This window comes from Sceloporus undulatus, chromosome 4 (genome assembly GCF_019175285.1).
Source record: "Sceloporus undulatus isolate JIND9_A2432 ecotype Alabama chromosome 4, SceUnd_v1.1, whole genome shotgun sequence".
Classification (NCBI taxonomy): Eukaryota; Metazoa; Chordata; class Lepidosauria; order Squamata; family Phrynosomatidae; genus Sceloporus; species Sceloporus undulatus.
This window is the reverse complement of record NC_056525.1, coordinates 2,739,795-2,761,199: the sequence shown is the minus strand read 5'-3', so window position 1 is coordinate 2,761,199 and position 21,405 is coordinate 2,739,795. Positions and strand designations below refer to the sequence as shown.

Here is a 21,405-nt window from a genome sequence, read left to right as displayed (position 1 = left end):
CCCCCTCAAGATGGTGGTCAGGAAGAGGGCTCTTTGTCTTCAGGCCAAGCCTCTCTCCCCCTCAAGATGGTGGTCAGGAAGAGGGCTCTTTGTCTTCAGGCCAGGCCTCTCTCCCCCTCAAGATGGTGGTCAGGAAGAGGGCTCTTTGTCTTCAGGCCAAGCCTCTAAGATGGTGCGCTATAATTTGAAAAAATAAAATGGAGCAAAGGATACTTTTTTTTTGTTTCAATACATGGCAGAATTACAAAGAAACCCACTTCAGAATGGGAATAAAATGTTGCAATGGGTGCTGGGAATTGAAAATAATAATAATAATAATAATAATAATAATAATAATAATAATAATTTATTTTTATCCCACCTTTCTACAAAAAGCAATCGGAGCATTAAAATATACAGTCCAAACCCTCAACCCACCCACCCCTTAAAATACACCCCCTTAAAATACAATTAAACAGTGTGGAATTAAAAATATAAAACATACTTAAAAAAACAATACAATAACTGTGGTGAAATTGGAGGTCAGCAGTTAGATGTTCCTTCCGATGGATTCAGGAAAGGCGGGCCGGAAGAGATCCGTCTTTATAGCTCTTTTAAAGCTGTTTAGAGTGGTAATATGACGGATGTCGTCCAGCAGCCATTCCACAATCTGGGAGCCACAGCTGAGAAGGTCCTCTGGGAGGTCATGGACAGCCTAGTTTTACAGGGCTGTAACAGATTTTTCCCTGAGGATCTAAGTGTGCGGGGGAGGATTATATGGAAGGAGGCTGTCCAGGAAAATGGAAATGAAGGGGGAATTAAAAAAATTTAAAGTCATAAATGGAATGGATTTAACCCAGCAGTTTATTTAATGACACAACCGTCAGCAGACTCTGGTTTGGAAGCCCAGGGCTCCATATGGAACAAGCAATTCCCAGGTTCTAGCTGTCATCTCATCAGTAGATGTTTTGGAATGTGCTTTAGATTATATGTTGTCCATGTTTGACTTTAAACCACTAGAAACGTACTGTGGGCTCTTGGTGTCTGTTGGGATTTGCTTCCGGGAAGCCAAAATCTGTGGACACACAAGGCCCATTATATACAATGATGTAGTAAAATGGTGTCCCTTAGAGAAAATGGCAAAATCAAAGTTTATAGTTTTTTGGGGGGGTTTCAAGCTATGTGGCCCTGTTCTGGAAGAGTTTATTCCTGATGTTTTGCCAGCATCTGTGGCTGGCATCTTCAGAATGGGACACACACACACACACACACACACACACACTATGTGACTCTTGGTTGAGAGGAAGTGATTTACATGTTAATCTGTGCATTGTTGTGTTGTTGAATGGCAAGGCTTCAAAGGGTCTATTTACTTAATGATCCCTTGTTTGCTGGTAAATCTCTTGATTGTGGATGGTTTCGCATTTGCATTTTCTGGGTCTTGATTTTGTTGTTTTTCAGGACTGGGAGCCAAACCTTGTTCCCTTTCAGGGTTTCTTCTTTCCTGTTGAAGTTGTCGAGGTCTTTATGAATTTCAGTGACTTCCCTGTGCATCCTGACCTGATAGTTGTTGGCATGGTCCAGAATTTCAGTGTCTTTATATGTTATATATTTATATTTAATATCAAGGTTTGCATTTTGGAATATATATATATTTTAATATTTTCAAGCCATGGATGCTTGGATCCATGGATAAAATAAGTGTGGATACAGAGAGCCAACTTTACAGCATAACCCATCATCCAATATTGGAAAGCATATACTGAAGATATGTCTAGCAAGCATGGCAGAACCTATGATCTTGATAGAGGAGAGCAAACTTTCATTGTTGTCAGTAGGTTCTGCCAATATGGCAAACACCAGCTCCTACCACATGAGGTTGCCTTTGTATAAAACATTTACCATACAAAATAATTGGTGTTCAAGGGGATCAGATATCTGCACATTCACTCACAGTCCAGTCTGTGCTTAACCTTCTTCCCAAGTTATCCACCCTTTTTGCCTTGGCACAAGAAGCTGTTTCTTCATACCCCTTCAGTTCTGTCAGTCTGAAAGTACTAATTTATGTGGCAGTTTGCAATTTTGTGCAGAGTAAATCCTGACCTCTGAGTAGTCTTTGCAAAACTGCACAGTTTTGTTGACTTTCTTGCAGGAGGGAAAACTGCTAAAATTACTTGTTGCTTCCTTTGAGAAGAAAATTGGTGGAGGATTTCCACAGGTGGGAGTGTGTGTGGTTTGTAGCCATCTTCTTCCTCAAATGCTTCCAAGGGAAGGGAGGATTTTCCCTCCTCACCCGGCCCAGAGCATTATGCACTTTGCATGGCAGTGATTTCTGTGCTTGGCCGGTTCCTAACAATGTGAGTTTCAGCATCTGGTGGCATATGGCTTTGTCTCTTTTTGCAGGTCCATCAGGGCTGGGTTACTACCCTGGTTCCCCCAGACTGCCTCAGCTCTTGGAGGGGACACCTGAAGAATGTGGTCAGCATCAGATATGTTGAGAGATATCGAGTAATTCTGACGTCCAGCCACGATTGTACTATCAAGCTCTGGATGCTTAAGGGCAAGTACATAGGTAACTGCTGCGTCCTTTGAATCTCATGGCAACACAGGGATGGGTTTTGTCCATGGAGCAAAATTGACCACAAAAACTTCTCAGGTAGTAGACTCTCATAGAAGCATAGAATCCTAGGGTTGGAAGGGTCTCCTAAAGGACCTCAACCTCCACCTCAGTGCAGCTAGAGCCTCCCCAGAAGCAGGTGTCGCTGACCAGCCTCTTGTGGAAGACGCCCAGAGAAGGAGACCTCACCTTCCATTGCCAAACTACTCTTATTGCCAAGACCTTCCTTCTAATGCTTAATTGAAATCTGCCCTCCTGTAACTTAAAACCATTAGACCTAACAAAGTCTTCGCTGGTCAAGTGGAGGGAGAGTGTAGACTTCCATCAGAGCTTGGAAAGGATCACTTTTGTGGAATACCCCTCCCAGAATCCCCAGACAGCAGAGCTGCAGGTTGGAGGTGGATTCTGATGGTCCATAAAAGTAATTTATTCAGATTCCAGCTCAGATTCCCAAACTCATCCACATTTAAAATGACTTTAGTCAGTGATTCTTGACAGTCTAGGTTTTTCTCTTTTTGGTTTTAACTTGCACTTCTTAAACCTTCCTTCCTTCCTTCCTTCCTTCCTTCCTTCCTTCCTTTTCCTGGACTCACCACTCCAAGTCATTCTGCTCCACCAAGTTTATCAGTGTAGGGAAGCAGTCCAATTTGTACATCAAGAAAAGTTGGATTTTGGAACTTGGAGAAATTATGCACATTGAGAAGTTTTGCATATATCACCCAGCAGGTTTCCATGGCCAGGTTGGGAATCAAACCCTGGTCTCCAGAGTCATAGTCCAACACTGAAACCCCTACCCTGGCCTGGCTTTCCTTCCTTCGGCCACCCAGATGTCCTCCTTCTTTGTCTCGCAGGGACCTTTGGACAGTCACAATGGAGACTGGGCATACAGCACCTGCTCCCAGCAGAAGTCCCAGAGGAGATACGGCGGGTGGGCTCCCTTCACACCATGAAGGTCCTGAACGAAGGCCGACGGCCCCATTGGGAGTGAGTATACAGTGCCACTGATATGTGGCTTTCAGATTTGGCTCTCCAAGAATATGCAGGTGTCCAGTTTGCTGACAAAAGAAGCAGGATCAGTTCTTTCTCCTTCTAGAAAGGGATGAGGTGGACCCTGCTGTGGATGCAATGTAGTTGAGTATTGGACTGATTGGTGGTTTCCACATCAGAGGAGTAGGGAATCCAGACTGAGTTTTAGACTGCACTTTAAAGGAGATGTGTATTCTGTTGTTTGTTAATATTCAGAGTTTATTGTATATTATATTATCTTGAATTTCCTAAACTTCTTTCTGTTTGATGTGACTCATTACTTTACATTTTTTTCAACTTCTCTTCTAAGATTAATTATTATTGTTGCTTCATTTTTGCCATGATTCCTTATTTTTTCATGACTGGCCACTTTTTCAATGTTTGTCACCTTTGTACTTATTGAGTCAGTTCATCAAAAGATTTACCAGTTTGTCAAAAAAATCAGTCTGTCCCTCTCAATCATTTCAAGTAGGGCCAGTCATATAACACCTGTATTGAAAGACCTCCATTGGCTGCCCATTCGCTTCCGAGCGCAATACAAGGTGTTGGTTATTACCTATAAAGCCCTAAATGGCTTGGGCCCAGGGTACTTGGAGGACCGCCTCTCCCCATATAATCCGCCCCGCACTCTCAGGTCGGGTGGGAAACATCTTTTGTCTATTCCAAGTGCTCATTATAGTGCAACACAGAGGGCATTTTCAATTTTAGCCCCCAGATTATGGAATACCCTGCCCGACGAGCTCCGCTCGGTTACCTCCCTTGGGACTTATTTAGGACAGAGGTTTTAAAAACCTTCCTCCTTCCAAAACAGGCTTTCACCCAGGGACAATTGTAAATACCTGGCTCTCTTCTCCGTTTGCATCGTTGCACCTGCCATCTTTTAGGCTTAGCTATGTTGTGTGATTTTAATCTGTATAGGCTTTTTATCTTGTTTTTAATCTGTATTATTGTATTGTTTGGGTTTTTTATGGATTTACTGTTTGCCAAAACAAATTGTGTACATTTGTTTTTGTACTTCTGCCGTAAACCCGCTTTGATTTCTGCCAAAGGAAAAGCCGGGCTTGGGCATAAAACAGTTTTATTGTTATTATTATTATTATTATTACACACACACACCCCTCAACATTTCGCTGGGGCTAGGGTGCACAGAGTACCATGAATGTGGCAAAACCGCAAATAACAAAAAACACTGAGAGCACACCTCTCTCTAGGAATCTCTAGGTTCCTCAGTGCACATTCTGTGCGTCAACAATTCTGCCAGGACATTGACCAAATAGAATGCGGCTTGGGAGCGAGTACAAAGGCCTATAGCGTGACGTGTTCTCTCAGGTCCTTCAATGCAAACTTTTGGTTAAAGTTGTGCCATCAGAGTTTGCACTGGAGGACCTGGATGTTCCTAGAGGAACACATTAATTAAAATCCGTGAATAATCAAATCCGCAAATGTCAACAAGACGCACGCAAAAGTGAAGGGAACAAAGGCATTCTGTGTGTGAATCTATATATTATATAATTCCAAAAAGCTTCATGCTGTTTTCTTTTGCTATGTGGAAATGGTTTGCTTGTCTCGCGAGTGAGTTTATCACCCTTTTTTTTTTAAATTATTAAATCCTCTGTTTTTACCATGGTTTCACTTGTATTTGCTTTTTTATTCTTACAAGCAGTCTTCATGTCTTTAGCTTTGGGGAAAAAGGGAGGGTGAAGTATAAACTACAGTATGGTCAACAATATTAGTACTTTACTATAGTAATAATGGTATGCAAAACTATTGAACACAGCGCACAAATATAAACGAACAGTTATACAAATAGGAGAATATGAGAATATAAAATATGAGCGAATAAAAGTATAAGGCATCCCATTTTCAACACTAAGATAATTAGGAAAGAAAGATGTCTATCTCAAATACAAAGGGCCTTTGTCTGCAAACTAGAAAGAGGAATGAAGGAAGGGCCCAGACTGGCTTCTTGTGGGAGGAGAGAGCTTCTACAGCCTCATATCTTGTAAACCAGACTTGCAATTCCAACTTAGAGATAAAATGGGTTGTGTTTACTAAAGACAACTGAGGCATGCCTTAGATAGGGGACTGGAATTGAGAAAGTTGTCAAAAAATGGTTGGCAGAAGGACAGACGCAGAGAGAGGATTGCCCACCTGAAAACAACTGGCCATTGTCACAGAGTGAGCAGCTCAGGTTCCCTCGCAGCAGATGGCCCCACCAGTATGGTTCTGTGACCCATCTTCATCGACATGTAGAAAAAGCTCCAGGAAACCGATTCCTACAAAGACACAGGAGAAGCACATTCTGAACTCAGCCCAATTCATTTGTTCCAACTAGCACAGAATCAAGAGAATGCCATGTTGGAAAAAAAAAAAAGGGTATTGAGTGTTTCTACTAAAAGTTTTTATAATACAAACGAACAGTCAGTGGCATGGGATAAATTTATGTTAAAGTCCTCAGATCATCTGCTCCAGGGAAGCTAAGCAAGGTTGTAAAGCCCTGCATACTACTTGGGATGGCAGACCACCACCAAAATACCAGTGTGCTGTCGGCTATATTTCAGCAGGAAGAAAAAACTGTTCAAAACCGCCTCCAAGGTACTCCTTGCCTCATGAAAATTCATGGGATCGCCATCATACTGGCAAGTGTCTTAAAAGCAAAAGCACATTTCGACACTTACGGAACCCTAAGGCTGAATATATCTTCAGGGTTTCTTTGCAGGAGATTCAGTTCAGAGGAGGTTTTTATTGCTTTCTCCTGGAGACTGGCAGAGTGTTGACTTGCCCAAGGTCACCAAGTGGGTTTCCATGGAGAGCTAGGAATTTGAACCCTGGGTCTCCAGCGAGTCATAGTCCCAAATGCTCCAACCACTACACCACACCGGCACATATTACACTTCTAGTATTAGCACAGCAGCCCAAATCCCTCTAAGCCATCACACCTTGGACAGCTAAGCAGGTCAGCCCTGGTTATTACTTGATGGGAGACTGCCAGGGAATCCCTGTTGCTGTAGGCTCTTATTTCAGAATGTCAAAGCAACTCTGTGGATTTCTTGCCAAGAAAACCCTAGTGTGGCCATAAATCAGCAAGGACTTGACGAGGACCATTACATGCACATTCCTAAATATCCTACAAGCACCAGATTCCATTTGATCTTAAAAGCTAAGTCAGGGTAACCTCTGGTTTAAACACTTGGATGAGAGACCTCTAATAAAAAAACAGGTGCTGGTAACTATATTTCAGAGGAAGAAGAAACTGGCAAAACCCAGCTCTGGCATTCTTGCTTAAGAAAAACCCTGATGAAATTCATGGGGTCACCATAAGCCACAAGTCACTTGAAGGCACATGATACGAGCGACAAGAGTTTGAAATTCCCATAGAGACCACTAACCCAGCTCTGGTCTTAAAGGACACAGAATAGTCATTTCTCCTGGCCCTACTGAGATGAACTCCAGTTGCAAGCTCAGGATCTCCAGAGAAGCTGGCTGCACTTTTGGGATTTTCTGGGGTTGTACTCCAGAAAAGTAACTTTTCCAGACTCTAGACAAACACTTCTGGAACGCACTTTCCAGCAATATATGCACAACAGAGATTACATTCCATACTGGCAAATGAAGAACCCAGCATTTTTCCCATGTACTTTCTCGCCGCATCTGAGTGCTCACCTGGCCAAGTTGAGCAGAGTCCCCCTTCAAACAGTGAGGAAAGTTCCGGATTCTTCGCCCCACAGGACAGACAACTCTCTGTTGCATAAGGCAATAATAGGTCACTTGGCATTCCACACTCCCATCTCCTTAAGGCAGCCTTTCTCCACCCCAGCATCCCCACCAACCCCGTCAACCTTGGTCAACCCACTATAAGCCATGATGGCTTGGACAATGGGAACTGGGGCTAATGAATCTCACCCCATCCGCATCCGCAAGAAGATATTTGCTTTCTCAGCTATTTTTCAGGCAGTCTCATACCTGCCCAGTGGCAGCTGGTGGTCCCAATGTTGGCCAAGGTTGTGTGTTTTATTCTTATTATTATTATATTATTATTTATTATTATTATTATTATTCCGCCTCTCCAGTGATCAAAGTAGGGAACCCCATGGTGGGTATTCAGCCAATTGTATAAATGGAGAAAATCTGAACCAATTTTGGAGAATTAATAGGAATGCTAAATCAATTTTGTGGCTCCAGTATGCATTGAGATCTTGTAGCACCTTTGAGAATAACTGAAAGAGAGGCATTTTGTAGCATGAGTTTCATTGACTTGCGCCTACTTCCTCAGATACATATCATGCTACAACTTAAGTCTCAAAGGTGCTACAAGATCCCTTTGCATACTGATTTCCAGACTAACACAGCTGGTTTTTGATTCTACTTTGGGGAGAGGATACTAGTGTAGCCACGGACTATCATGGACCCACCAGCTTCATTGTCTCTGCCATGATATACTGAAAGAAAAACATTTGTGCGCCACAAGTGTGACACAAACATCTATCTATGATGTCAAAAAAAACTGCTTTACCTTCCAGGCTCTTCTTGTTATTCCTGACTTCAGAAAGCATCCGCTCTGGAAAGAAAAGTGACAACAAAGAAATGAGTGCCACCAAAAGCCGCTTGTCACGGAAGGAGAAGCTGCATCCTGCCCAGCTGGAACTTCGTGGATCCAGATGGCTGAAAGGTGCTCATGGCCACCATTGCAAATGACCACAAAACACCCAAATGAAATGGCCAGAGGCAGGATCGCAACAGCAGTTTTAAAAAGTGACGCTGTTGGGACGTGTCACATTATCTGTGGATACTAACCACTAATTCATATGTTCATACAATCAAAGAATCATAGAATCGTGGAGTTGGAAGAGACCCCAAGGGCCATCAGTCCAACCCATTCTGCCATGCAGAAACATCCAATCAAGCATCCCCGACAGATGGCCATCCAGCCTCTGTTTAACAGACCTCCAAAGGCTCAAAACTGTTAGCCAGTCAAAAAACTGTTAGAACCTTGGAGGGATGTGAAACTGACAGATGATGATGTGATGGTGGTGGTGGTGGTGATGGTGAGTGAATGTGATCATGGATCCTAAGATTGGAAGAGACTACAAGCCATTCAGTCCATTCTTCCCTGCCGGAAGACAAAATCAAGGCACTCCCTGTGATAGATGGGCATCTAGTCGTTTAAATCCTCCAAGATCTCCATCCAAAGATGTCCACCACCCCCACTTCTAATCTCAGTCAGGAAGGCCTCTTATTAATGTTTAGTGGAACCTCTTTTTCTATAGCTTGAATCCATTGCTCCATGTCTGATCTTCTGGAGCATCAGAAACAAACTTGTCCATGCTCAATATGACATCCTTCAAATATTTAAATAGGGCTTTCATTCACCTTTAAACCATCTCTTCCCAAGCTAAATCTTACCCAGCTCCTCGCCTCTCCTCATAACGGCTTGGTGGTTTCCAGACCTTTCACCATTTGGTTGCCCTCCTGTGGAACATGCTCACGCTTCTCAACATCCTTCTGAATTGCGGTGCCCAGAACTGGACACACTATTCCAGAGAGGTCTCACCAAATAGAACAGAGTGGTACTATTACTTCCTTCAATCTAGACACTATCCTTGTATTGGTCAGCGTAGCGTAGAATCCCATTGGCGGCTTGTTTAGCTGCCACATCACATTGTTGGCTCAGTTTATGATCTACTAAGACTTCTAGATCCCTTTCGCGCATATACGTTAAGCAAGGTATCACTCATTATATCTCTGCATTTGATGTTTTCTGCCTAAGTGCAGTGCCTTTACATTTCTTCCTTCATTTTGTTAGTTTTGGCCCAGCTTTCTTATTAGGTCATTTTGAATCTTGTCCGTCCTCTGGCGGTATTAGCGCTACTCCTAAATTTGGTGTCATCTGCAAATTTGATAAGTATGCCCCCAATTCTGTCATCCAAGTCATTGATAAAGTGTTGAAAGCACTGGGCCCCGGAACAAACCCTGTGGGCCCACTGGTCACTTCTCTCCAGCATGAAGAAGAAAAGCCATTGGCCACAAACAGACAGGGCCGAAAATGTGGTCTGTGGCCACACTGGCACAAATCATGCCAATCTTGTACTCAACTAATCAGCCATACGCATGCCTAGCCCTGATCCAGGCCGCCACTGCATTTTTGAACCAGGCCATCAAAGGGAGCAGTTTTTACCACTCCTTTTTGGTCCAGTTCTTTGGAGAAGACATGCGTCCAGTGAAGTTTCGCTCGGCCTTCGGGAGTGTGTTGTCTAAACGCTATGCACCAAACATTGCCAGAAACCGCATTTTTCGGCCGGTATGTTTCAGGCCATTGATGAGCATCCTTGGTTTCGGACGGTTTAAAACAATTGCCAATCAACCTAACAGTTGTATGTTTCCAAGTTGATGACTCTGATAATATTACTTCCTGCCTTTCAGTCTACAAAGTGGATTCAATGATTAAGTTTCTAGCCAAGAATCTAGGATCAATGATGCATTGTCGGATAATGGGTAGTTCCAGGACACACCACTTTTTGTAACTGCTACTGTGATCCTCTCTATGGCCATTTCATTAAATGCTTTTATCAGATAGTTCACAGAAGCACAAGGTTGGAAGGGGCCAAAAGGCCAATCTAGTCCCAACCCCAATCTACCATGCAGAAATACATCACTCCTAAGAGATGGCCATCCAACCTCTTTTTAAGACCTCTAAAGATGGGAGGCAGTCATTCCACTGTTGTTGATGGATTTAATGAACATGATGAGAAATGAAGAAACAAAGAGGGGGGAAGTAGCAGCAGCAATAATTGCAAAATTACTGAGTTAGAACAGACACAGACATCTATACCTCTGTTTTGGTTCTCCTCTGTCTGCTCCTTGTTGTTCCCATTGTAGAGATACGTCTTTAGCCGCTTGGATGGTGGGGCCACTTCAGCCGGAAACTGGCTTCCACGCTACTCTCGTCTTGTTCTTCATCCTCTGCCATAGAAACAGTCAGCCAAGGTAAATAATTTAGTACAGGTTCATCTCCCCTTGACATCCGAAATGCCAGGATCAGAAGTGTTTTGGATTTTTGTTTTTAATTTTGGATTTCCGAACAACCTGCATTTGATATACCTACCATATGAGAGGCCTTGGAGAAGAGAGACCCAGTCTCAACACAAAAATCACCATTTATGATTCATGCACACCTTATTATACATAAGCTTGAGTAATCTTAAAAACAATATTTTCTTCAAACCCCCACTGAAGAAACTGGCCAAGAAAACCTATGTAGGTTTGCCTTAGGGTCACTGTACGTCGTAAATGACTTGAAGGCACAGAACACTGTACCTTTCATGGTTAAGGAAAAGGGAGCCTTTCAACACAGGCTGCCTTCAGAATTTACTAAGAGAGTACTGATGGTTGTAAAATTGAGTTTAAGAAGCTGCCATGTCGCCCACCGACATGGGCAGCGTTTCTCTATACTCAATTCACCCCTCTGTTCTACTTTTCTGAGACATACCTCATTTTTCCTAGATCCATCCGCATTGCACACATACAGAATAACTGTACGACCAACCCCTATATCTGTGGGGGACTCTGTTTGGGACTATGTTCCCATGCTTACCACGTAAATGTAAACCCATAGACCATGGAAAATCATATGAGATGAATGACTTCTGGAGAAAGAGAAAGCTGCTATGGAGTCGCATTGGAGGACCTAAAACTTCCTAGAGAGAACACAGCTCTAGGCATATCCAGGTCCTACCGCTATACTTATGGTCAATCGTGTAAATCAATGTTTTACTGTCTTTTATACTGTCAGCTGCCTTCAATCCCATTTTGGGAGAAAGGCGGGATATAACTGCCATAAATAAAATAAATAAATAAAATGAACTTCCACTGGAAAACAACTCCTAGAAATGCACTGAAGAACCTATAAAATGTCTAAAGGAGAAATCTTCCACTGATCCTGACACACCAGATTTCTCCAAAACACGCAGGTCATCTTCCCACCCAACCTCCGAAAGATAAACTCCATACCTGGATCTTGGGTGGCTTCAGTCCTTTCCCTCCTGGGCTTGAAGCCACCAAGGGCCCCATCCACCATGGCTTCAGCTTTTCTTCCAGAGAATCCCCCGGGGAACTAGAAGAAAGTCTTGCCAGCTCGGCTGCTTGCAATCTGCCAGAGGGAAAGGTTTACCAAAGTGTCGCAGCGAAACACATCATCACAAGGTTGCAGCCCAATGGGGGTCAGGAGGGAGGTTTTGGGGATTCTGTTTTTGCAAAATGCTCCTAGCCATTGCCCTCTTTCATGGCAGTGGATTGCAAAACTGTTCGACTCATAGAAATGTAACCACTGACCAATTTTGGGGAGCGGATGCCCAAATAACATTTCACACTGCCAAAGTCCCAGGTTAACCTCTAGACTGGACTCCTATAATGTTCTGCTGACGTGATGATGATGATGATGATGATAATTTATTTCTTACCGCCTCTCCCCATGGATCGAGCAGGGAACAACAACAATTAACAGGCACATCAATCAGTTAAAACACAAGCCAGCATGGTGTTGTGGGTTGAGTGCTGTAGAACAGAGTTCGAATTCCTTGCTCAGACATATCCCACACCCTCTCAGCCTCAGAGTAAGGCAAAGGCAATCCCCCTCTGAACAAATTCTGCCAAGAAAACTCCCTGATAGGTCGCCTTCAGATGACTCAAAAGCACAGGACAACAACAATTGCTTTTCCAAGGAGTTGGCCTTGCGAGAAAACCTGCACCAGCAACAAACCCACACAGTAAATTGTTAACTCAGACATTACACTGAAAATGTATAAAACTGAGTGGCTGCCAATGCACTTTCACTCCAGTTGTTGGGAGTGGTATTCAAAGCCCTAAATTGGAATGGGGCTTCCAATACGTGTGAAGGAATGCCTCTCCCTTTATATGTCTGTCGAAGAACTGAGGGTCTAGTGGAGGGCCCCATCTGTAATCCTACTAGTAAAAGCAATACACTGTGGAGGACATTAAGGCAAACTTCCTTACAGTGACACCTTAATTGTGAAACACCTCTGGATTTTCATCCATCCTAACTTCATTCCAGTGCCAGTTTTTTATTAAAGCCTTTGGGTCTACTTGATTTTACCTAAATTTGCACAAGGAGATTTTGTTGGCCCCCTCCCTGCATATCTTTCCAGACGCAGGGAAATACCATTGTATTTAAGGAGACATTTGGGTTTTCAATAATAATAAACATTTATTCTTACTCTGCCTCTCCAATAGGATCGAGGCGGCTTACACAAATGATAAAATACCTACAATATAAAATAATCCCACTCTCCCCTCCCTCCCGCAAACAACATCACAATAAGTCCTATATAACAATAATAACATCCAATTTTAAATAATTAAAACATGAGAGACAAGACAAATAGTACAGCAGAGGAGCTTTCGTGGTACTGCTGCCAGTTCGCTTTTATATGTTTTTAAATATGTTTTTAAAACTTCTTTTTAACAGTTCTTTTAAACAGAAGTTCAGTTTAGTTGTGTTTTAGTTGTACAGTGGTACCCCGGGTTACGAAATTAATTCGTTCCGCGGCGCCCTTCGTAACCCAAAAGATTTCGCAACCCGAAAAAAGCCATCCGCTAGCGCTGGAACGCGCGGATTTTCGTGCGAAAAAGCGCCGAAAAGCAACAAAAAATTTTTTCGTAAGCCGGAAAAAAAAGTAACCGGAACAAGTTTTTTTCCTATGGAATTTTTTCGTATCCCGGAAATTTCGTAACGCGGTGCTTTTCGTTATCCTTGGTACCACTGTATTGTGTTTTTAGAGATTATGCAGAGCTCTTGAATTTACTGTACTGGATATAATATTACTTAAATAAAATCAATAAGATAGAAATAACAATTATTGTTTTAAAAAAGTGTTTAAAACTGGTGTTATAGGGCCTCGTTTTAACTTGCCAAACAGTTTTGATTTCTTTCCTAGCATGGAAAGATTGCTTTTTACGGTTTTATCTTGTTCATGCCGGTTAAACAGAGTTTATTCCATGCCACTCCAAGACATCAGGTGGGATATTAATTAATAACCAATTAATAATTGTGGTGGGATGAAATATACTAAGCCTGAAGTCAGAGGAAGAATGCTTCCATCCTCCTTCTTGGAAGATAGAGGAGGAATCTGGACAAAATAAAACCAGTACCCTGCAGTCTTTGCTTGTGAATGAATACTTTACACTACTGTTAATTCAGCAGAGTGGGTGAAAATGCTCACTTCTGAGCACCAGGCTACAGACATTTTGGCCAAACTGGTTCCCACTCATTCTCCCATTACCTCCAAAACATGGAGAATGGCTTGTCGGTAGGACACCAACTTCTGAAAAGTGGAAGAGTTGAAATGGTCCTGGAAGGCCACCAATCCCACCAGTTTGTCAGCGGAGACCTGTTGCAGGAAAAAAACCCACTGCTTCATTCATGGAACATGGAGATGTCCACAACATAGAAAAACCACAAGCCCACAGAACTGCATCCAAAGCATCCGCCACTCCAGCAAAACGCGCAAGATTTTCTAAAAGCAAAAAAACTGAGCATTGCCAACCCATGCCAATGCAAAGGACTCTTGTTCTTCCCCAAAATGATGCCAATAGGAGGAACATACAACATTCAGGTAGTACAAAAACCTGTATTGTCAACATGATCCCCACGCTCTGTACAAAATGTCATTTACTTGAGTAGAGAACTGTGCTTAAGGTTGGGATTCAAACTTCCAAACAGCCATAGATGAATGACCTGGGTGTAGCCCAGCGGTTCCCAACCTTTGTCCCTTCATATGCTTTGGACATCAGCACCCAAGTCCCAGCCAACTTGGCCAACAGTAAGCAGTAATGGGAGCTGAAGTCCAAATTATCTGCAGGACCAAATGGTTCGGACCCACTGGTCTAGCCAATCTGACACAATCCTCACTAGATTGCAGTGCGGATATTTCTGATTCAAAGACACAAATACATACATTCCACCTTCTGCTTCTTCTGAAAAGGCAGGTATAATGTGCTGGGGAGGGTGGGCTAAAATTGGGGCACTGATGAGTCCACACCAGTTTTCCCTCCTCACCTCCTGCTCTCCATTTCCTTTCCAGTAATCTGTAAGTTTTTAAATAGTTTTGTAGAAAACTAGAATGATATAGTATTCTGAACGCTGGCTTCTAGGAAAATTTGAAGCTTGATTGCTCTAAGACCCATTCATGTGCAGGTGACACCCAACTCTTTCTCTCCTTCCCATCTGACTCCAAGGAAACTGTGCTGAACCAGTGTCTGCTGTGAGTAATGGACTGGATGAGGGCAAACAAACTGAAGTTTAATCCAGATAAGACAAAGGTACTCCTAGTTCTGACGTAAGGCAGATCAGAGAATAGGGATTCAGCCTGTGCTGGATGGGGTAACACTCCCCCGGAAATCTCATGCTCACAAGTTGGGTGTGCTCCTGGACACCACTCTGAGCCTGGATGCCCAGGTTCCAGCAATGGCCATGAGTGCATTTGCACAGTTTAAACTTGTGCACCAGCTACGACTATTCCTTGAGAAGTCAGATCTGGCTACAGTGACACATGCCTTGATTACATCCCATTTAGACTACTTCAATGCACTCTACGTGGGGATGCCTTTGGAAACTGTTTGGAAACTTCAGCGGGTTCAAAACGTTGCAGCCAGAATGCTGACTGGGGCCAGTTAGAGGGAGCATATAACTCCCTTGTTAAAACAGCTCCACTGGCTACCCACCTGGCTACCCATCTGTTTCTGGGCACAATTCAAAGTGCTGGTCATGACCTATAAAGCCCAACACAGGTTAGGTCCAGAGTATTTGAGAGGCCGTGTCTCCCCATATGAACCACCTAGAGCCCTAAAATCTGCAGGAGAAGGCTTTCTCTCGGTCCCATCAAGATCACAGGGACCTGAGCATCCATGCATTTTGTTATCCACGGGGGATCCTGGAACCAAACCTCAGCGGATAACAAGGGTCCACTGTATAACACAGGTCCTAAATATCCTAAAAGGCACCAGATCCTGTCTGATCTTAGAAGCTAAGCAGGGTCAGCCCTGGTTAGGACTTTGGGTGGGAGACCACCAACAAATCTCATATAAATTTCAGAGGAAGGAACTGGCAAATCCATTTCTGGGAATTTGTGGCCCTAAGAAAACCCTATGAATAATCTTGGGGTCAAGTTGACTGGTGACATGAAGGGACATCTGCATGCACAAACTACAAAACTCAGGAGACAAGATGTTGCAGTGGCAGCTCATGTCGAACCACAATGTTGTAACTGTGAATGGACAACCAGATTGGATCAGAAGCCCAAGTCCAGTGAGGTCTTCAGGGCCCTCTCCTCCTGTTCCCCTCACCTCTGAAAACTTTCCATCACCAAACCATTTGACCCATCGCATCCCAGGAGCTGCAGGGCGGTTGGATGTGGCCTTCCAGGTGACAATGATGGCCGGCCACCAGGCAAAGCCCCGGATCTTCCCCCACACCAGCTCCCCGATTTTCAAATCTCTCCCATCCTGTAAGACAAAGCAGATAAAGGTGGACATGTAAACCATCATCATCATCATCATCATCATCATCATCCACTCCAAACCATTTTCTGCAATTAGCCATAGGCCATTGCAACTAGCAACAATGACTCTTGAAGATGATTTTATATCTTGCTTTGGACCCTGTGCAGAAATGTGGGGTGTAAATTAGTTAAATAAATAAAATGGAAACATCACAGTCCTGACCAGCCCTAATAAAACAGTTCAAATGGGTGGCTGAGATAGTGACACTTATGGCTTTATGATGGTTCCGTGTATAGCAACGTTATTTCATGAACAAGATTATTTTAAAATATTATGTATAAAATTACCTTCTGATTATGTGTGTAAGATGTATATGAAACATGAATGAATTTCATGTTTAGACTTGGGTCTCATCTTCAAGGCACCTCATTATAATAGTCCAGTATTCCTCAAAAATCCAAAATCCAAAACACTTCTAGTCCCAAGCTCTTCGGATAAGTGAGACTCGATATCTTTTTTAGTCTGTCCAAGCTATCCCAACCATTTTAAATGGTTTTAAACCATTTAATAATAATAATAATTTGTTTTTTTTATTTATTTATTTATTTATTATTAACCTTTATTTATGAAGCGCTGTAAATTTACACAGCTCTGTACATACAATCTTTTTAATTAGACGGTTCCCTGCCCTCAGGCTTACAATCTAAAAAGACATGACACAGAAGGAGAAGAAGGGAGTGGTGGAGGGAAAGGGTAAGAGGTCCAGCAGTTCCTCTCAACCTCCGAGGCCTGGACCAAGGCAGATGGACTGAAGGGAGGGCTTGGCTTCAAAATGGAAGGTTAATCATTATCCAGGGAAAATACATACTCACAAGTAGGATAATGCATATACAGTACATAGCAATACAGAAATGGATCGATAAACAGCCAACACAGACATCAGATAGTAAGCGACAATTATGCGTATGCCTGGGAAGGCTTCTCTGAATAGGATGGTTTTCAACTCCGTTTTGAAGCTGGTTAAAGAGTGATGGCTCTTGCTTGTGGAGGAAGAAGGTTCAGGAGGGAGGGGCAGCAAGTGAAAAGGGCGAATCCGGGATGGGGCAGAAGGAAATCCTGGCTGGGACAGGACCCTGATACCAGAACGGAGGGCCCTGGTGGGAAGGTGAGGAGAAAGAGGTCTGATAAGTAAGGAGGGGCAGTCCATGGAGGGGCTTTGAATGTCGACAGCAGGAGCTTATACTGAAATGGGGAAAGGAGGAGGGAGCCATGAAGGGATGCCAACACAGGAGAGATGGTGGTCAGAGAGGGGGGTGGAAGTGGATAATGCGTGCAGCTGAATGCTGGACAGAGATTAAAGGACGGAGTGAGAAAGAGAAGCCCGCCAGGAGGACGTTCAGTAATCCATCGAGATCACTAGGCATGGACCAGGATCTGGCAGTAGAGGCGGAGAGATATGGTCGGATTTTGGCAATCTACAGCCTTGGCTGTGGTCTGGATCTGAGGGATACACGACAGAGAAGAGTCAAAATAAACCAGACTGCAGGCTGCTGGAATGGTTTAATAGAATGTTGTCCACAGAGACCAAGAAAGGAGTGTGAAGGGTGGGCTTCGGAGGAAAAGACAAGAAGCTCCGTCTGGACATGTTGAGCTTCAAACGCCGATGGCGATCCACTGTGAGACACTGTAAGGCAAGACGAGACTTGCTGTTCAAGCCTTGGAGAAAGGTCAGGGGCGGAAAGAGACAGCTGGGTGTCACTGGCATAGAGATGGTAGGAGAAACCAAAGAGCTGATGAGTTTTCCTAAGGACAGTGTGCAGAGAGAACAGAAGGGGACCCAGAACAGAGCCCTGGGGAATTTATTATATACCGCATTCCAAAGTCATAGTGGTGAACAGCAAGTAAGCTAATTTAAATTGATTTTATTGTTCACCACCCTGAAATTCTTAATATAGTGTGGGATATTGATATCTTGAGGTATAAATACAGTTAAAAAAACCAGTGATGTTGAATAATGCAGTTTGACACCCACTCTAACTCCATCCTATGAATCATGGGTGTTTGTGTATATATGCATGTGTTGCGTAGTTTTTATCTTATATAATTTTAAAATGTGTTTTATTCTTTTAATAAACTATCTGTTTATAAGTCTTAATTCCAGCCACACATGCTGGCGAACATGTCGGTAATAAACTCTTCTAGAACATGGCCACAGAGCCCGACACCCACAAAACTATCTGTTTTAATATTGTAACAATTTAATTACTTTTTCCTATGTTTTTTAATTGTACTGTTTTTTAATGTTTTGACACCACTCTGAGCCCCAGTTCTGGGAAAGAGCGGATACAATAATATAATAATAAATAATAATAATTTGTGCGGCACCAACACACTTGCAGATGAAGGCTAAAGACCTGTAAAAACACCACCAATCCCAGATAAAGTTGTTTTTAATTGTGTTTACTTTAGTATGTTTGTTGTTTGTATGTGTTTATTAATGTCTGTAGATATAAGTAGTATTGCATGGTTCCCTCCCCTTCCCCCCCCCTTTTCCTGTTTGATGTGTATCTATCTTTAGTTTTAATAATAAAATCCAAATAAAAGCATTAAATGCTAAGACAAGAAAGCCAACCAGAATCAAAGCTGCTTTGAATTCCATTTGGGGGAGAAAGGCAGGTTATAATAAATTCAATCACTTGAATAATAAATCAAAAATGATAAGAAAACTTCCTGTTTAATACATCTCCTGGGCACCATTTAGCTTTCGGCTTTTTAAAAAAGCTCTCTCTTGGCCTTAAACTTTCAAGGAGAAGATGAACAAGATCGCAAAATGATAGCAAAACCCTTTATGGCGAGGTGCACCTGCGCATGACCAAATACAACTGTGGGGCTGCAAGGAGCTATTCCTGTCCTCATGGACTTTCTTTTGGTCTCATGAAGCTTTGGGATGTTTCCTGCCCCAGTCCTAGTTTACTTAGGTAAGCCTAACAGAGCTACTGAGGAACGCAGCAGGGCACACTCTCTTGACCGCAAAAGTCAGAGGCCAAAAGTCACAAAGCGGTCAGCTTGTCCCGGGCTCTTGTCTGCAGACTCTGCCGCCAGCCTTATTAAAAATCATTCAAGAAATAGCTTTTTAAAAGAAAAAAAGTAAAACTCAGGTGTTTCTCTAAACCAGGCTGCTGGAATTTTTCATCTGCTCTTTTATAATTCCAGTGCTTGAATTCTGGTCTCTTCAACTTCCAGATTTATTTTGTCATTTTAATCATATATCAGATCATATCACCGGCTGCTCTAATTTCATGCATGTTTCCCTACGCTTAGCCAGAGTCTCAAAGAATTTGGTAACTTCAGAAATTGGGAAAGTCTTTTGGAAATTTTAATTCTCAGCATCTGCCATACAAGAAGACAGTGATTACAGGAGATGCATTCCATAGTAGAAATATGCGGTTTGACAATACTTTGACTGGCATGAAGCACGCTATGGGATCCTAGGATTGTATAGTTTGCTGGGGCACCAGTGCTCTTGACATTTAACTACAAATTCCCGGATTTGTAGGATGGAGGTAAAAGGACTTAAAAGTGGTGTCAACTTGCATATAGTTTTTATAGAAAGATCTGTCCTGATGTACCCAAAATAGCACTGTCCTGAGCCCCAAAATTTGTCCCAGTCTGGAACCTTTCCCCTACCTGGTATTCTTTGGCCCCCCAGTAAATGGCGATAAGGACTGCGTTTGGGGATACCATTGTGGCCCACGTTCCGGACTAGATTTTCTTCTGAATAACTGATGATGCATGATTCTTTGAATACTAGATGAAGAAAAGAAAGGAAAGGAACTGTCCTCTGAGACTTAAGTAGGAAAAAGCCAAAAGCAACAAATGAAGACCAGAGGGGACGGACCACCAGCATGAAAACATCATCCATAGCATATCATGGCCCAACGATACCCATATCCCCGCAATCCCCCTCTAAGGGAATAGAAGAATGGATGCAGAATGCACAAAACATTAGAAAAGAGAACTGAGTGCATTCTCCTCCCTGATCTAGAGAACAAGGGCTATTAGAAGCTAGAATCGCAGAGTTGGAAGAGACCCAAGGGCCATCCATCCAACCCAATCTGACAGGCAGAATTCAAAAGTCAAAGCATCTCTACAGAATGGCCACGGCTTTTCTTTTCAAAAAGCTCCAGACTCCACCTTTTCCAAGCAGCTCTTCTACTCTGGAAGCGGGCGTGCCATCAAGAAGTGCTTCCTAATGTTTTAGGTGGAATCTCTCTTCCTGTAGTTTGAATCACTACTCTAGGTCCTATTCTCTGGAGCAGCAGAAAACAAGCTGCTCCATCTTTAGTATCCTATCATCCCTTATGGTCTTTACTCCAACCTAAACATCCCCAGCTCCCTAAGGCAGTACGTCATAGGGCATTCATGGGTTCCAGACCCTTGACCATTTTGGTGGCCCTCCTGGACACGCGCCAGTCAGGCCCGGTGTCACCCATATCCTATTCTTATGCATGTTATTGTTTTCCACCCTAAAGTTGCAGGGACCTTACATTTCTCCATGTTGAGTTCAATTTTGTTAGTTTGGGCAGCCTTCAACTATTAGGTCTTTTGAATTTTTGATCTCCCTCTGGGATATCAGCATCCTCCTAATTTGGTGTCGCGCAATTTAATAAGATGCCCTCTATTCTTTTGTCTCAAGTCATTGTTAAAATATTGAATAGCACTGGGCCCGGACAGACCCCTGTGAGACCCCATTGGTCACTTCTTTCCAGGAGGAGAAGAGGACCCTGGTTGAGCACCTTGGGGTCTGGATGGTCAACCAGCGCTTTCCCATCCATTGAGGAGACTCATCTTGAGGCCAAAGAGCAGAAGTTGGGGAACCCAAACAATTTTCTTGATTCCTACTACAACTTGTATTATCACCTGGAAAATCGGCAGGTGCAGCCTGTTGCCTTAAGAAATCAATAAATACATGCAAGTCAACACCCTCTCAGTCCAGAAACTTCATGATACTGTTGCGTTTAGGGTTTGTGTTGTAAAGTCAGAAAAAAAGTGAAGGGCACAACAAAAACAGAAGCAGCACAGCACAAACACAGGCACTGGGAACTGCGCCAGGGAAGAAAATAAAAAAAAAAGTTTTTAAATAAATAAAAAAAAATTTTTTCACCCTGCACCACTCTAGTGGCTGCAAGAGACAATGTGGCTGAAAGTGAGGTCACATTCGTAAAGTTTTTTAAAACATTACACTCGTCCCTCCACAGTCGCTGGTGTTA

At 43.0% G+C, this 21,405-nt stretch overlaps 1 protein-coding gene and 2 long non-coding RNA genes across 3 annotated transcripts in view; 1 reads left to right on the top strand and 2 right to left on the bottom strand.

Moving 5' to 3' along the window:
- EFCAB8 (EF-hand calcium binding domain 8) overlaps positions 1-3,584 on the top strand; it is a 61,014-nt gene extending 57,430 nt beyond the window's left edge. The window contains exons 22-23 of the mRNA XM_042462390.1: positions 2,383-2,551; positions 3,448-3,584. Of these exons, the coding sequence (XP_042318324.1) occupies positions 2,383-2,551; positions 3,448-3,584 (306 nt within the window). The remainder of the gene's footprint in view (positions 1-2,382; positions 2,552-3,447) is intronic.
- A 3,752-nt stretch (positions 3,585-7,336) lies between these two features.
- Positions 7,337-10,537, bottom strand: LOC121928492. The gene is made up of 3 exons (XR_006103510.1): positions 10,452-10,537; positions 8,136-8,180; positions 7,337-7,363 (listed from the first exon to the last, which is right to left on the bottom strand). It is a non-coding gene; the product is annotated as an uncharacterized LOC121928492 (long non-coding RNA).
- A 1,161-nt stretch (positions 10,538-11,698) lies between these two features.
- LOC121927929 lies at positions 11,699-16,135 on the bottom strand. Its single transcript, XR_006103395.1, has 3 exons — positions 15,980-16,135; positions 13,918-14,025; positions 11,699-11,768 (listed from the first exon to the last, which is right to left on the bottom strand). It is a non-coding gene; the product is annotated as an uncharacterized LOC121927929 (long non-coding RNA).
- Positions 16,136-21,405: the final 5,270 nt, after the last annotated feature.